The sequence below is a fragment of the Lissotriton vulgaris genome, chromosome 3_1 (assembly GCF_964263255.1).
Source record: "Lissotriton vulgaris chromosome 3_1, aLisVul1.2, whole genome shotgun sequence".
NCBI lineage: Eukaryota > Metazoa > Chordata > Amphibia > Caudata > Salamandridae > Lissotriton > Lissotriton vulgaris.
In genome coordinates this window covers 882,463,403-882,481,218 of record NC_141689.1, presented here as the reverse complement: position 1 = coordinate 882,481,218, position 17,816 = coordinate 882,463,403, and the positions used below count along the sequence as shown (strand labels likewise).

At 42.3% G+C, this 17,816-nt stretch overlaps 1 protein-coding gene across 1 annotated transcript in view; it reads left to right on the top strand.

The window, feature by feature from the left end:
• Positions 1 to 17,816, top strand: part of SLC1A1 (solute carrier family 1 member 1) — a 400,763-nt gene that overhangs the window by 313,140 nt on the left and 69,807 nt on the right. The window contains exons 7-8 of the mRNA XM_086961206.1: positions 3,107 to 3,291; positions 16,653 to 16,760. Coding sequence (XP_086817332.1) covers positions 3,107 to 3,291; positions 16,653 to 16,760 — 293 coding nt within the window. The remainder of the gene's footprint in view (positions 1 to 3,106; positions 3,292 to 16,652; positions 16,761 to 17,816) is intronic.

The following is a 17,816-nucleotide window of genomic DNA, read 5'->3' as shown; positions in this document are numbered from 1 at the left end:
CAAGTCAAGTCAAAATAACTTTATTCGGTTCCAAAGACCATAAAAGTTTCACAAACATATATTACACTTTAAAATGTTCTCATCATATATGTACAGAAGCATGGATAAAATCATAAAAAAAGAACAAAAGATATCATTCGAACAATTAAATAGGGACTATGAACCCTAACACTAAGTACCCATTACAACAGTCTATATACTATCACCCGTAAGTTATCATAAATTTAAAAAATGGTTATTACTTAAAAGTTTACAAGAGTTCTATTCATCTTTTGTGACTCATACCACTTTCTTATGGACATTGCAACTTTAATATAATTAGTAACTATGGGCGGAAAATCTGTTCCGCTCACGGAATTTGCGGATTTTCGGCAATTTCGCGAACCGCGAATCTCGCGAAATTGCCGAAAACTCTGCAAATCCGATCGCGGGCGGATTTCAGTTAAGGCAGGTACTCGAGTTGAAGAAAGCTAACTTTGTAACCATTTTAGAATGGCGCCGGCAAGCTGCCAGAGTTGCAACTTGCAAGTAAGCAACTCTGGCAGCTTGCCGGCGCCATTCTAAAATGGTTACAAAGTTAGCTTCAACTCGGCACCTGCCTTAACTCTGTAAGTGCTTCCTGTGGGCCAAAAATTAAACCTCAACAAGAAGCACTTAGATATAAATAAAGCAGGTGCCCGAGTTGAAGCTCAAATTCAGTAACGTTTTAATCAGCCCAAAACATTAGTGAGCACGGTTGAGGCTGGGCAAGTTTGATTTAACCCCATATCTGCCGTCCAAAATTAGCTGTAATACTCGAGGGAGGTCTTTGAATTCCTGAATTTCTCGAGCGCAACCCCAGTGTAGTTCCTGTGACCAGGAGGCTGCTTTCTCCTCACCTCCTGCCCTGCTCGCTCTCTGACCCTTTATACACAAGAGGCATGTGAACAGCACGCAAAGAAGCCCCGGGTCTTTGCATCCATGAATTTCTCGAGCGCCATCCCCGTGTAGTTCCTGTGACCAGGAGGCTGCTTTCTCCTCACCTGCTACCCTGCTCGCTCTCTAACCCTTTATACACTAGAGGCATGTTGACACGCATAGGAGCCCCGCTCATTTGGCCCTGCACCACACACTAGCGGTATCAAACGTCTACCCGCCCTTTCCCAACTATGATGGACAGCTCACTCAAGGGACCTCTGCGCCTTTTGGCGCGGTGGCAAAGTTACAGGCACACATGGTCAGTGGAGACAAATCATCTGGCCCTTCACGCAGCTGCAGTGTAGGAACAGCACTATACATTTACCCAACGAGGTAGCACTTACTGATTAGCCAGTAAAAGTACTCCAGTTGAGTAGAGGTATTGCACAAAACGGTGGCATCTCCGTGGATAACTATGCAGGGCAGGATTCATTCTGGCACAAGGCTCCTGTCACAAAAATTAAACCTTAACAGGAAGCACTTACAGATATAGCAGGTGCTTGAGTTGAAGCTCAAATTCATTAACGTTTTAATCAGCCCAAAACATTAGTGAGCACGGTCGAGGCTGGGCAAGTGTGCTTTATCCCCGTCTCTGCCGTCGAAAATTAGCTGTAATACTCGAGGGAGGTCTTTGAATCCCTGAGTTTCTCGAGCGCAGCCCCCGTGTAGTTCCTGTGACCAGGAGGCTGCATTCTCCTCACCTGCTGCCCTGCTCGCTCTCTGACCCTTTATACACAAGAGGCATGTTGACACGCATAGAAGCCCGCTCGTTTGTCTCCGCACCATACACTAGCGGTATCAAACGTATTCCCGCCCTTTCCCAACTATGATGGACAGCTCACTCAAGGGACCTCAGCGCCTTTTGGCGCGGTGGCAAAGTTACAGACACACATGGTCAGTGGAGACAAATCTTCTGGCCCTTTACGCAGCTGCTGTGTAGGAAAAGCACTATACATTTACCCAACGAGGTAGCACTGACTGGATTAGCCAGTAGAAAGTACTCCAGTGCAAATAGCAAAAAAATCCATTTTGACACAATAGACAGCATCTCTGGGCACAAGAGTTTCGAATTGACTAGGCTCTACATTGAAAGTGGACTAGGTCTGAAGCTAGAAATCATTGTTACTGTATCTGTAGGTGCTCAGTACTGGACAGCACCTACCCATTTAAACCACTGATTGTACCTGTTTGTACTGTACCCTGAAGAACATGAACTAGGGTGAATGTGGCAGGAGGAGTGCCATGCTGGAAGTCGGTGTAAGGGGGAGCTAGAGGATTATCTATTGAAGCAGCAGAGGAGGGTATATATCACAGAGCTGAAATATGGAGCATGTGTAGGCTGCCTATTCCTAGCTTTATTTACAGGTCAACATTAACATAAAGTGCCACCATTATAGTACTGCTGAGCTGTGGCATGGCACAGAGCCTATTGCTGCGACTTTCTTGTCTTGAGGGTTGTAGTTTGTGCCATCCAGTCTACTGATGGGGCAGGCAGGGGTTTATCTCTTTGATGCACCTTGATGTAATTCAGTTGTTAAAAACCTGCTGCACCAAAGTTGTTCTTGGCTCTAATGGAGCCCTAGTGTGTTTTTATCCAAATTGAGACAACTATATTTCATTTCAGGGAGCCATAGATGTAATAACAAACTAGTAATGTTTCTGCGAGGGCAAGTGAGCATTAGTGAATGTTAGCAGCATAACCTTGCTGTTAGAACTAGAAACACATAATTTATCAACACTGAAATGGAAAGGTAGCTATTTAACACTGTTGTTGAAAATAGATGCATGGCCAAGAGATTTCCTTAAGAGTCAACTTTGCAGAAATGCCAAGCCTGCCTGCTCTCCATTTCACTCCAGGCCTCTTTCTTCCACCGCCCTACACTTCCTTTCTCTGTCTTGCAGGTTCCTTTGCATCATTGCTTTCTCTTTTTGCCAGTGTTTCCTAAATGTATCTTCCTCATTTGTTCTTCTTTTTCTGCCTCTCTTACTCTAGGTCAAAGCTTGATGGTGAAAATAATGTGCCCACCACATGCAGCTACCTGCACAAATTAGGCACTGTTATTATCCAAATTTAATTGATAAACTGGATTTTAGTTGTTGATCTCTTCGAGAAGATTCTCAATGTCATGTTTTTATTCAATCCTTATAGAACAAAACCCTGGAATTTAAAATTGTGGGTTTGTACTCAGATGGCGTGAATGTCCTGGGCTTGATCGTTTTTTGTCTCGTCTTCGGACTTGTGATTGGCAAGATGGGCGATAAAGGCCAAGTGCTGGTGGACTTCTTCAATGCGCTAAACGATGCAACCATGCAAATAGTGCAGATCATCATGTGGTAAGTTCTGCTTTCACTCAAAATCACAGCATTATATGTTCATTGTAACTTTTGTACTCACTAGTCTTTTATTTTTTGTTTGTAAACTACATAAAAACGAAAACAGTTCCATACTTTGTAACTCACGATCCAGGTACTCCCTCCTGTGAATGGAAACTATACTTGAAACTTGTGTATTTGCGCCTCATAGAAGCTGTCGTCATATCCACTGTTAAGTTAATGTGTTAAGGTCATGGCACAGTTGTATCCTAGCCCTATTGGTAGCTCTTTATGTACGTAGCTGATGCTCCGGGGTTTCTTGCCCTACCTCATTTCCCCCCCTAAACTACAGAGTAAACCAATTTCTTCAATTTTCTATGCAGGCGACATGGTCATAATGGATCTGACACCCGTGAGCCTGCAAAGGCAATTACATTAATTTGCCTCTTACTGTAAAATAAATGACTTGATAATAAATGTTACTAAGATATAATGGTATTTACTAATAAAAGTCAGGCTAGTAGGACGAAGTGGTTGCTAAGTGGGGCCCAGGTGGAGAGGGTTATGGAGTACAGATATCTTGGCCTCCTAGTTCTAACAGATCTTATTTTAAATCCCACATATCACAAGAGAGAATAAAAGCTAATGCGGTGGCGGGTTCTTTGAGGAAGATTGGTTCCAATTCGGGTCACAAACCAGTAGAAATGTTAGGTGTTGCATATAATGCAAAATGTTCTAGCCTTCTACTCGGTTGTGTGTTAATCACTGAGAAAAATGTATCCTTCCTTCAGTCTATAGAAACAAAAAAATTGGAAATAATGGTTGGGAGTAGTTAAAGCGACATACAATAGCGGGCTGAAACTGTAGTTGCGATTGACTAATATTAAACTTAAGGGCCAGCAATGGACTACCAATTTCTTGCATAGCTTGTTGAAAGCTAACGGTTTGGGCATTCGACCTCAGACCTGGGGAACTGGGTTCGAGTCTCGGTAACAACGCTGAACATCTTGTGATTCTGGACAAATCATGTAATCTCCCCGTGCCTAACAAAAATGAATGTGTGTCCATATGTAACGTAACTGGTGCTATGTAAAGCGCTCTGATAGCCGATTTGGTTGCGGGTCAAGTTCGCGCTATATAAAACTCTGCAAAAAAAAAAACGTAGAAGGGTCATTCAAGTACTGGTTAAAACTACACCTGCAGAATGACACAAAGGAGCATATACCAGTTCTTTTGACCAACATAACCAAAGGCTTTGCACTCGAAAAAGTTGTAAACATCAAGGATACATTAGTGGTATGTAGGAAAAATATGCTAAAAAGGCTGTTGAAAGTGAGATCTATAGAAAATGACCAAAACGATTGCCAGGACCTAACCAGATAGCTCATCTGATGAATACAGATTATGGAAGTCTCCCAGAACGGTATTTAAAAAAACATCAAACCTAGGAATACTCGATGATGGACGGTGAAACTCAGATTGGGTCAAGAGCCTACGATTTTTAAATGGATGGAAATCAGTATGGACAATCGAAAGGATGACATAGTGGGAAATATATGTCCTTTCACTGCTAATAGCGACCTGACTCTAGCTCACCTTTTCGTTTTCTTTCTCTCATTTGATGGTTAGAGAAAGAAACCATTGCTACCAAGATTTTGTAAAATCAATATCCTGCATTTATCCAGTTTGTTAGTCTACATAATTAATTGTAATGATGGCCACTTATGCCATGTTATTGGTAGGTTCTTAGATATTGTTTTGAAAAAGTAGACTGTGGGCGGACTCTGTGTTAGAGAATGTTATTTTGTAACAATATGTGGTATTTTATATGAACTAAACTTTTTAATATTTTTGTACATGGTTTGATATTGATGCTGTAACAGAAATGTAAGTTACAGATGGTATTTATACATTTTAGTTGTGTTGATTTGTGCTTTTATATATTTTGTAACGGTTATTTATCATATTTCTATCAGCTCCAAGGATTTCTAGTAGACAACATGGACTAGGTTAAAAAAAATCTGTTTTTGTTTTTATATATTGTATACTTTCAATGATTAGTTATATGATCCAGCACTATTAGGTTCAGACTTTACATATCTATAATTAATAATTTGACACCAGCAGTAGTATGTTGGCCCCATTATCTATCATCTACTATTGTCAAATGATGTATTAAAGCAGTCGTGAAGCTCCTGATGATAGGTACTGTATCAGAGAGGACACATCAGAGGATGTGGCATAACGGCCAGATCTACCATTTATGTACTGAGCAAGGAAACAAGTTCGAGTCTCAGTGTCGGGTTAACATCCTGTGATTCTGGGGAAATTTCACAACTCCCTGTCCTTGAAACAATAAAAAATGAATGTGACCTTGAGTAATGTAACTAGTGCTCATGTAGAGGGCTTCAATACCGGTGGTTCGAGTTTACGTTACATAAAACTCCAACAAAACACCAGCAGGTCCAGAAGAGCTGGATGTATGACCATTTTGTAAGGTATTTCTGTAAAATAAAGAAACACACTATAAATCTGAATTAAACTAATTTGCATAGTACATGTTTATTCTCAAATTGTGTGATATGAATCTTTTGGGCACTGATGATAAAGAATGTCAGAAACAAAAAACATAATTGCATGCTAAATGAGAGTACATGGTATGAGGAAAAATGGGGCGTCATGTAAACGACATACAACAAGATTTAAAAGTATACTTATTTTAAAAATAAAATAGATTGCTCCGCTGTACCCCAAATCAGATAGGCGCAGGGACGTACATCAAGAGCATTTCAGCTGTATCTTCGACGGGCTAGTGCTTTCTGGGAAGAATGTCTGGGGGCTTGGGTTGTGAAAGGTAAATAAATGCATGTCTGAGGCCGGATGGGTGATTGATAAGGTGTAGGGGAATATATGATTGTTGTAAGGTGGGTGTAGGGATGCATGGGTTTGATTGGAGAGATGATTGCATTGATGTGGGTAGGGTAAAATATGATTGGCATTGGCTGAATATATGTAGGTTATCAGGCAGATTGGTTATTGACTCAATGGGGTAAATAACAGATCTGCCAACTTGCATTAAAGACATTGATCAGCTCGCATACTGGTGCAAAGCCAAAGTTCACATTCCTCTTTATTGGCACCTCAACGCTGGCATCTCTGCAGGAGGGCAGATGCAACACTTGCCGCAGCCCCATTTATCCTTGCAACCTTGAGCCCAACCACCACAGGCGGTGAAACTGAACAAAAACTGACATTGCACCACGCCTACCTACATTCCAATGTAAAGTAGATTAATTGCTTAAGATTTTTAAATCGGACTATGTATGTATGCATGTATATATAACTAGCAGCCCGCCCCAGCGTTGCCTGGGGCGGAAGGGGCTGGGGGCAGCATTTCAGGCTTGCGTGCACTCCCGCCCCGGCACCCGCCCGCCACGACATTGTCTGTGTCCCGGACAATGTCGTGGCGGGCGGGGTCCGGGGCGGGAGTGCACACAAGCCTGAAATGCTGCCCCCAGACCCTGAGCCTTACCGCAGTTGTTCCGGGCCAACCTCCCGCACCGGCTCCCTCCCGTCCCGTGTCCCTGAAATGCTGCCCCCAGACCCTGAGCCTTACCGACCCTGAGCCTTACCACAGTTGTTCCAGGCCAACCTCCTGCACCGGCTCCCTCCCGTCCCGTGTCCCTGAAATGCTGCCCCCAGACCCTGAGCCTTACCGCAGTTGTTCCGGGCCAACCTCCCGCACCGGCTCCCTCCCGTCCCGTGTCCCTGAGCCTTACCTGAGCCGCCGCTCCTCCCCGAGCTCCTCACTTCACCGCCGCTCCTCCTCGTCATCAAGTACGTTGCGCCCTGCGCTACGTCGTGGCCGTCAGCGTCGCGGCCGGCGCTACTTTCAGGGCACTACTTTTTTTTTAAGTTATATTTTTAAATTTACGTTTTTTTTTTCTATAGCCTATGTCCATCTGCACACCCTGAGGATTACAACAATGTATTGGGTGTGTGGATTGCCGCTGTGGTTCCCGAGTTTACCTTGCCAAAAGGTTTGTGTTCTCTCTTTATAATAGTAGTATAGATTATCCAAACATACATACAGAGTTAGATTTACATAATTTAAGAAAACATGTATGTATATATATATATATATATATATATATATATACATATATATATATATTTATATATAAAATCCAACGCGGTCTAAAAGATTAATGGTGCACTCCTCTGCTAGCGGTGGTGGTAGACCAGATCCCTCTAGAGGAATTCACTTTTGAACAAAGGCCGCTGCACACCAGTCTCCGGTAAAGTTCACAAGTTTTATTTCACATAGCAAACACCAACGTGTTTCAACTCTTGCAAGTTTTTCTCACGGTCAGCAAGACTCGCAAGAGTTAAAATGCTTTGGTGTTTGCTATGGGAAATAAAACTTGTGAACTTTACCAGAGACTGTTGTGCAGCGGCCTTTGTTCAAAAGTGGATTCGTCATTTTGTAATATATATATATATATAAATATACTACTGTTTCCCTTCCCGCTGTCAAGTGGGCAGGGAAACAGATGAAAGAATTGCTCCCACACATAGAGAGGAGCATTTCTGTACTTGTGGGAGCAATGCAGTCTTCCCTGGAGGCCGGCAGCTGGCAGGGACCGCAGAGGCATTGAGGCCCTGTCCCCAACATTGCACACTGGGTGCCCTGTGTGGGCTCCAGGGCACCCAGCATCAAGAGGCCAGGCCCTGGGGATGCGGTCCCTGGAGCCAAAATCAGCACGGGAAGGGGGCACAGCCCTTCTTTCCCATGAATGCGTTCTTGTCCTGTCTTGGTGAGAGCAGAGTCCATGGTTCTCCCTTTGAATTACTACTAGTATGCAAATTCACAAATCACCTGTAAGCTCTGCCCGTTTGACCCCGCCCCATACACCATAGAAGTATGCAAAGGTCTTCCTGCCTTTTGTTACAATGATTTACAGCTTAACAACCCCCCCCCCATTGCGTTTCCTGCCAATTGTAGTGATGTAACCTTGATGCCAAAGAATATGAGGGCATCTCCACCAAACAAATAAGCACTTACTTCATATAGTTACGAGGAAGGACCCTTGTTTGGTGGACATTTACCTGTTTGTAGTCTTGTTGTCTTCTCTATAAGAGGATTCATGTTATCACAGATTTCTGGATGATGTTGTAGAGCAGAGGTCTTCAAACTTTTGGTTGCCGAGACCCCCCTCTCAACATTTTCTAGCATAAGGACCCCTCCTGGCAAAAATGTCTAAACCTCTAGGTTATGAGGAAGGTGAGGACCAAATTATGCGACAGGCTTCACTAAATTGTGTGAGTAGAAAATGTAAATAATGTTCTGTGATGCTGCGTATTTTGGGGTAGCATTGCTTTATTATTTAGATTTTTTTAACAAAGTAATACTGAGTAAAGATTTCACCCCATCAGTGCCAGTTTATAACCAAAATACAGCAATTAACATCAGAAAGATGTCTAGTCACCTCTGTGAAGGGCCTCCCAATCCGCAGGAATACGCGCTGCCTCATTAGAAGCTCACCTGGCCATGGCCGGGAGCAGTAATGGTACATTCAAACTGTGGTGGTCTTGTGCAGAGTTAAGTAGTTTACCCATGCCCCTTTCCTCTCACCCCCTTCCTTCCATCCCTCTCTTCTCTCCTCTCCCAACCCCGGATCCCTCTCTCACATTACAGCAGATGGTTATTAGCCCCAGGACACCTTTTGGTAACAGTAGCGCACTACAAATGTAAATAATAGGCAGAAGCAGGGCATCCACTAGACCCGAACTTCGGGTGGGGGGGGGTTAATACTCCCAGCCAGGGATTGTCCAAGCACTGGTCGCACACGGTGCAAAAGTCTTCCCACCTTCTCCATGAATTCCCTCACTACCACTCACCAACAATACACCTCATCTCTCTATAGTACCTGTCTGACAAACATTTAATTTTTTTATAGCGCTACTCATAGTTTACTCACACTCAGTTCTGTGATGTGCATGGTACATCTTCTTTGTACCAGGCACTTTAACCTTCTGCACTGTGTGGGTGACAAGAGACTGCACTGTGAGCAATGCAACAGTGTGAGAGTATGGTAAAAGGAGTGACTGCAGGGTGAGTGAGGTGACCATATGAATTTGGGTTCGGCTGTAAGTGCAGAGTGGAACGAATTAGTGCATGATTAGTGAAGGCCTTGTTTGAGTGAGCTACAGATTGAGCAGTAAGGGGGGGACAGGTGAGTAGAGTGTCACATGAGTGCAGTGTGAGAAGTGTGCTCGTGTGACTGCAGGGTGAGGTACTGAGTGAACAATGCAAGTGAATTTTTAGTTCAGAGTGATCACTGTGAGAGCAGGGTGAGCGAGTGAATGTTGTGAGTGCATGGTGATCAGTGTGAGTGCATGGTGATCAGTGTGAGTGCATGGTGATCAGTGTGAGTGCATGGTGATCAGTGTGAGTGCATGATGATCAGTGTGAGTGCATGGTGATCAGTGTGAGTGCATGGTGATCAGTGAGTGCATGGTGATCAGTGTGAGTGCAGGGTGAGTGGGTGAATAGTGTGAGTGCATGGTGATCAGTGTGAGTGCATTGTGATCACTGTGAGTGGCGGGTGAATAGTGTGAGTGCATTGTGATCAGTGTGAGTGCATTGTGATCAGTGTGAGTGCATTGTGATCAGTGTGAGTGCATTGTGATCAGTGTGAGTGCATTGTGTTCAGTGTGAGTGCATTGTGATCAGTGTGAGTGCATTGTGATCAGTGTGAGTGCATTGTGATCAGTGCTAGTGCATTGTGATCAGTGTGAGTGCATTGTAATCAGTGTGAGTGCATTATGATCGCTGTGAGTGCAGGGTGAGCGGGTAAATGTTGTGAGTGAATTGTAATCAGTGTGAGTGCATTGTGATCACTGTGAGTGCAGGGTGAGCGGGTGAATAGTGTGAGTGCATGGGGATCAGTGTGAGTGCATGGGGATCAGTGTGAGTGCATGGTGATCAGTGTGAGTGCATGGTGATCAGTGTGAGTGCATGGTGATCAGTGTGAGTACATGGTGCTCAGTGTAAGTGCATGGTGATCAGTGTGAGTGCGGTGATCAGTGTGAGTGCATGGTGATCAGTGTGAGTACATGGTGCTCAGTGTGAGTGCATGGTGATCAGTGTGAGTGCATGGTGATCAGTGTGAGTGCATGGTGATCAGTGTGAGTACATGGTGATCAGTGTGAGTGCATGGTGATCAGTGTGAGTGCATGGTGATCAGTGTGAGTGCATTGTGATCAGTGTGAGTGCATGGTGATCAGTGCGAGTGTATTGTGATCAGTGTGAGTGCATTGTGGTCGCTGTGAGTGCAGGGTGAGCGGGTGAATGTTGTGACTGCATTGTGATCAGTGTGAGTGCATTGTGATCGCTGTGAGTGCAGGGTGAGTGGGTGAAGGTTGTGACTGCATTGTGATCAGTGTGAGTGCATTGTGATCGCTGTAAGTGCAGGATGAGCGGGTGAATGTTGTGACTTCATTGTGATCAGTGTGAGTGCATTGTGATCGCTATGAGTGCATGGTGATCGCTATGAGTGCATGGTGATCGGTGTGAGTGCATGGTGATCAGTGTGAGTGCATGGTGATCAGTATGAGTGCATGGTGATCAGTGTGAGTGCATGGTGATCAGTGGGAGTGCATTGTGATCGCTGGGAGTGCATGGTGAACGTGAAAGTGAAGGCGAGAATGAGAAGTGAGTACTTTGAAAGCAGGGTGCATTCCCAGAATCTTGAAACGCAGGGTTCAACTAATGCTATAATGGCATTAATCAGGGTTCGAGGGTGGAGGAAATAAATAATGTGCTGATCCTGCAACAAATTTCCAGTCTAAGGATTAGGGTTACCAGCTCGTTATCACCTACAGCTGTATTTTTGCACTTATCTGTGAATACTTAGAACAGCAAATATAAATGGAAAGCACTTTTAATTGTTAGCTAGGGATGTCTCGATGATCCATGACTAATAATTAAAGAAAATAAAGACAGAAAAGTCACATCACTAATTAATACATACTTTTTTATTTATAACTCAATTTAGTGCCAAGAGCAGGTCTCTGCAGGATCTTTAAACAACACATAGCAGGCATGTTTCTTTTGGCAACCCAACTTTATATTTCTTTACATTAAATGCATTCTCACACTACAGCAGTAAGTTTTAAAAATACAAATGTAAGGAATAGGCAGAGTGGGGGGCCAGGGGGTACTGGAACCATAAAAAACTAAGCTTTGGTAATCAGTTAACAAAGGCATGTAAATATGCTAATGGTCTTTAAAGACTTGTGAAAAACTCGGTCCAGAGATAAGACTCCAGACACTGCCCAGCCGAGGCCACAGGAGCATGAGCTGCACTGCAGCAGCCCGGGCTGAGACACAGAATGGGGAGGAGGGGGGCTGAAGCCCTGGAGGCCAGGGCAGAAGTGACACTGTGAAGGCCCGACCCCCTTTGCATCGCTCCACGGCCCCCCTGGGGGTCGCGCCCCACAGTTTGAAGATCCCTGTTGTAGAGGATCAATCACAATGACGAAACACACGCAAGGTCAATGGAGACATTTCCTTGTGGTCCATTACGCAGCTGTAGTGTAGGTAATGCACAAAACATTTACCCAACTAGGTAGCACTTACTAATTAACCAGTAGAAAGTACTCCAGTTGGGTAGACATTCTGCGCAAAAACTGTGGACTCTTTTTGAATAAAGCAGCAGGTGAGGTGCCGTTCTGGCTTATTCACTCACACAGCTGCTGACACACAAACAATTAGACACCCACTCACACACCCATTCAGCCACTCTCACACTTCACTCACAGACCCAAACAGCCACTCGCAAACCCATACAGTCACTCAAATACCATTACAGGTGCGTAAGTTACAGTTAGCTCAGGTAAGTATAACTTCTGAATCTAAATGGTTTTGAATGAGTGATATCTTAGCCTAACTGTAATGTCCCTGTAACCTTTCCTGTCCTCAGGGAATGTATCTCTCTCTCTCTCTCTCTCTCTCTCTCTCTATATATATATATATATATATATATATATATATATATATATATATATATATATAGAGAGAGAGAGAGAGAGAGAGAGAGAGAGCGAGAGAGAGAGAGAGAGAGAGAGAGAGAGAGGGAGAGATATTTACTGAAGAGAACAGAGGTTACAGAGATATATACACATACATACACACACTTTACATTTGACCTTTGTCGGTGGTCCAATCAGTTTTATGTGTAGCCCAATGTGTGCCCCTGCCCCTCGAAAACTCACTTCTAGAGATGCCACTGCAACTCTCAATGAAAAATAAAACTTCTAAAGCTGTATTCAGCAGTACAGTTTTTATTATGTTGGACCAACCCGCCCAGCTACCTTCTAATGAAATTCTGGGTCCTCAAGGGTACCTCTTTACACCCCAAATTCACAGTATGAAAGGCCAGTCGAGGGACTTCCAGCCCAGCTATTCAAGATGCCATAGTTCACCCCTGTGCCGGAATAATTATCACATGTTGTAGAAAGAATTAAAGCTGTATACTGCACCTATACAACCATTTCACTATTTTGTGAACGCCAGACTTATGGCTGTTATTGTCGGCGCCTATATGGGATGGGCCTCCCACTGCATTTACTTCCTATAATATATACTGACTTGGCAGCTTACCAGTTCTCCAGGGTTTGAGGTCCTGTTGCACCTGGCTAGCCCCCTTTCCTCTTTCAGTCCTAAGGGACTCTGTTTAATTAAATATTCCTCTTGTTCTGTAAGAGTCAGGTAGCCAGTTCACGTAGGATAGCAGGTTATGTAGGTTTATTGGAAAGCTTACAAATCACTTAATAGAAAACCCCCACCAGGAGCAACATTCTCTATGCTCAACCCACTCTCTCTAAAGGTCCACTTCTTCAGTCACTCACCAATACTCCATGACATCATACACTGCGTGTTTCCATAATGTACTCAGTGATTGGCTAACAAAGACCTCCAGGGATTGGGCATTTGGCTTTCTTGGGTGACACCACATAGTATGCACTGGTTGCTTAAACAGCGGTCTGCTGTCACTCCTGAATGACTTCATATAGCATCGAGGAGTGGAGCATTTCATACACATGTGCTACTTGATATAGTGTTCACTGGTTGCTTAAAGTGCTTCCATGGATTGAGCTACTGTCATTCATAAGTGAATCCATACTTTGTATTAATTGGTTGCTAACACTGCTTGCAGGGGTTGGGTTTCTGTTACTCTTGACCACTCCATATGATATATTCACTGGTATGTAACACTAAAAAAGATGGTTAGTATCCATATGTGTTAATGGTCTATACTAGTACTCTCTGCAACAATTCATAAATATGGTAAGCAGAATTGTCATGCGGTGTTTAGAGCATTTCTCTAAACCTCACACATAAGTCACATTACAATCAATGCCCTTTTCAACCATGCACTTTAAAAAGATGCTCAGGGGGCTGATCACTTAATAAAGTCATCAGATGTATGAAGTGCTAAGTCAATTCTCCAATACAATAGTATACCTGTGCATTAGCATAAATAAGCATGACGGCTATCAGGCTGGATTATTTTATAGCGATGCCAAGCTGCAGGAATTAGTAGGTGCACCAGACTTTGAGGAAGATGTCCACCCCTATCTTACCAGTAGATCAATGGACTAGGTGTATGATGTAGAAGGATACCTCCTGATTCCCTGATCCCATATGATATTGGAGTCCAGTAGGGTCACAAGAGGGAGAGAAGCAGAGCACTGAGAAATGTGAACAGCAGGGGTGGAGATAACCTGCCATGGAGTCACATCTCTCATTCTCTACCTCAACGGGTTTGGAGAATATAAATGAATAATCAAAGAGGTCTCTGGAGTCCACAATCAGAAAAGTTCCCAGAGCTCATGGAAATATTTCTGTTGCTTGTAGGGATAGTAACTGCTAGTGGTACTTACTGCTGTGCTGGTTATTAAGAGGCCGGTAGTAGATGCTTCAACTTGTCTGTCAAGGACAAATGGGGGATAAAAATGAAGAAGGGCTAGGCTTGGCCATAGTATGGCTCCTTGTACCAAGTAGATTGGATTTAAAAAAAACTGCCTCTTGAGAGTATACTGAAAGTCAATGTGTCCACTCCAACAAGAATTCAGCTTTTATTGGAAAAGGTATAGGTATCTACAACTGAGCTATTCTTAAAAATGCTATAAATAAATAAAAAGAGCAGTGGTTGAGTACCAACCTATATCGTGATAATAAACATTGAACTTTCTCCGCTCAATAGAATAATTTGCTTGCTGCAAATGACCAATCACCGCTGTGCAAACATTCTTGTATGATGACATGTGCGCTTTATTCCTCAAACTGGGATCCAAGCACACAGCTTCTATTGACAGGGAGTTGCATCTGTACATTGAGTCACACATTATAGCCTATTCAGAAACTGAAGTAATAAATGTCTGAGGGAGAGGGGAGTGGCTGGAAAAGGGTGTCTACTTACTAGTTAATAGGAGTGGCTAAAGTTGGAGTAAGTAGGGGCTTAGAGAGGGTAAGGCATGGGGCATGCAGCCGCCCACAAAAGAGTAAGCCCATTTCCATTCACAAATTACATTTCTTTAGTTACTACAGCCGAAAACAGTGGTACTCCCAGCAGCCCACATGGCCAAACCCTGGCACTGTAATGCCCTACCCATAGAAAAAAATTGAGGTAGGGACTTAAAATAGAACACCATAGGAAATAATGTTAAAATAAATTCCTTTATTTTGACTTTTTTAAATATAGATATACATTTAATTTAAACTTAAAAATATGTGTAAGTAATACATATTATTTAATTGTAAAATATTTTAGTATTTTAGTACATTTTATAATAAAAAAATGTAACTTTTATTTTTAATTAATATATTAAGTTAAATTAATACTGTACGTAACGTATGGTAAATATTAATACAAAATAAATACATTTAAATATTTTATGTTAAGTGGGTATATTGTATTAAATGTTTAATGCAAAAGTGGGTTAAATAGTGCTGGAGCATTTTCTGTGTTGTTGTATATTTAATATATATATCAAATTAATTTACAATGAGATTCATCATAAAATATGTTAATTATGTTTTATATCAAATTAACTTACAATGGGATTATGTTTTTTACTTTTCCCTATCTTTTACCATAGCATGGTTTCTGCCCTGGTGGAGTAGTCCTCCACCTGCTTTTAAAAAGTTACTAGTAGGATCTTTATATTCATAAATTAGGCTCTACCCCCAGCATTCAGGGGATTGGCACATGTAAGTATACAATTTGAAGTAAAGTTACACTCCTTAAATGGTAAATAGCCAAAAGTGGTAAATTTACTATAAAATGTAATAGTAAATTTATACGTGTATATTTGTCAATAGACCCGATTTGTTAAGGGTTAATGCAGGTTGTCCTCGCTAGTCTATTCTGTGCCAAAAGACTCTCCCCAGACCCAAGTGTCAAAATAGTTATCCACCCAAGTCACTGGAATCAATATACACGGAGATGTTTTATTGATAATTTTTAGTGGCACAATTTAATGATCGTATTAGACTCACTGCTGGTCAGACTAAGCATAGTATGACATTATAAGAAATCCGTCAGCCTTAGGCCCTGATGCCTTAGCAGCCCAGTTTGGTCTATAAATACCTAGCACGTACACCAATGAAACATTTGTATATTGAGTATTATTGCATTGATCTTAATAGAATATGTGCCTGACTCAAATATGGCAAAGATTCATTTAGGATCATGCACGTATGGCCCGAGATGAGCCATATGCCAGTTGTGCCACATCAAAACTCAACACACCAACATAAGATTCATACTTCTGGCTGCTCTTTTATCTTTATCACTGACAGAACATGTGGAATAATGACACTTTGGTGATCTTTGATATACTTGTTGCATCAGAGACTTGTGAAAAAACTCAGCCCAGCTGCCAAGTTGCTAAGCAGAATATGCTCTTGACACATAAATGCAGCCATGTTGTCACTCACCCAATAGCAAGATGGCATCCCATGTGCAAAGGGCGCTACATCCCAGCTGTAAGCTGCAAGGCTTGAATTGCTCTCCATGCAGTAATAGGAGAACAGAAAGAAATGCCATTGTCTTCGCAATCCTGAGCATTGACAATGACAATCGCAACATAACGTCCAAGCCTTCATCCAAAGTCAGTCTTGGCTTCCTATACGTCTGTACCTAAAGCATTGTGTTGCCATGTTTCTAAATTGTGATAGAAATATATATGATGTATTTGCTCTAATCAAACTGAAAATGATTAGACTACTGTTTTGGATGAAAAAAGTGCTGTCATAAACTGGTGGCAAATTGGCGTCTTACATGATGTTCACTTCTTTCTTTGCACTGCAGGTATATGCCAGTAGGTATTTTATTCTTGATTGCTGGAAAAATAATAGAAGTTAATGACTGGGAAATCTTCCGTAAGCTGGGACTGTATATGGCTACCGTACTAAGCGGGTAGGTATTTGAACATGCATTTTGGCTAGCTGAATAAATTGTACCTTTTTTATATATACTGGAAACAGGTACTGCCTACATTGCTAATGCAGGTCTTTTGTAGTGATATTTTGCAGACATATCTGAACACAGCTCATCAGTGTTAAAGATGTTGCACAAAATAATGGTTGGGATTCATGAACAGAGACTGGCTAGACTCAATTATTTTTCCCACGGTTGCAGGTCTGATGCTGCACAAAAGTCACTGTAAGACAGCTCTAGGATCTTAAAACGTTCCCTGCCAGGGATCTGTCCAATACACTCTTTTCATATTTGGTGGAAAGACAAACTAGCAAACAGGGATAAACTCCAGTTCAGGTCCTTCATTCGCTTCTAGCATGGAAGTAGAGATTTCAGCAATAGTCAGATGGGATGGGACAAAGAAGGTGGCTAACTGGCTTCCTGATGGCGTTTAAGGAGTTTTGTGATCTAAATGGATCTAAATCAGGAGGGTTGTGCCTCTGTGCTTTACCTTGTCAGCTATGGATTGATTTGTGTTTTGTAGAGAGTGGTTAAAATTGATTGCATTTTCCTAATCAAGTCTGGGTTACATACACATATGAAACTTGGGATAAAAAATATCTTTATATAGATTTTGGGATTCGTAATGCCTAAAAGCTAAATAAACCGAGAAGCCCTTTTTGACCGGAATTTATTAATGAATGCCTCTAGTCTATATGCAGAGATTTTACACTGTTTAGCCAAAGAGAACATGAACTCATTGGTTTGAACTAAATTGGAAAGAAAGACGTCAGGGTAATATTTGTCTTGGCTAAACCTACTGAAAATCAGATCAACACAGCTTCAAATTAAAAGAGTCCATTGATTTGGCAGTTGCTAAACATTTCGGTGCTGGTGCAATAGGGGATTTGGAACTGGCTCTAAAATTTAAAAAAATGTATAGACAATAGGCTTGATTGGCAAAGGTTTTTGAACACCTGTTACATATAACAATTAACAAGCGGAGAGCTTAATTCCTGACTCATTATTGACAGATTGTGCACTTGGAAGTGGAAT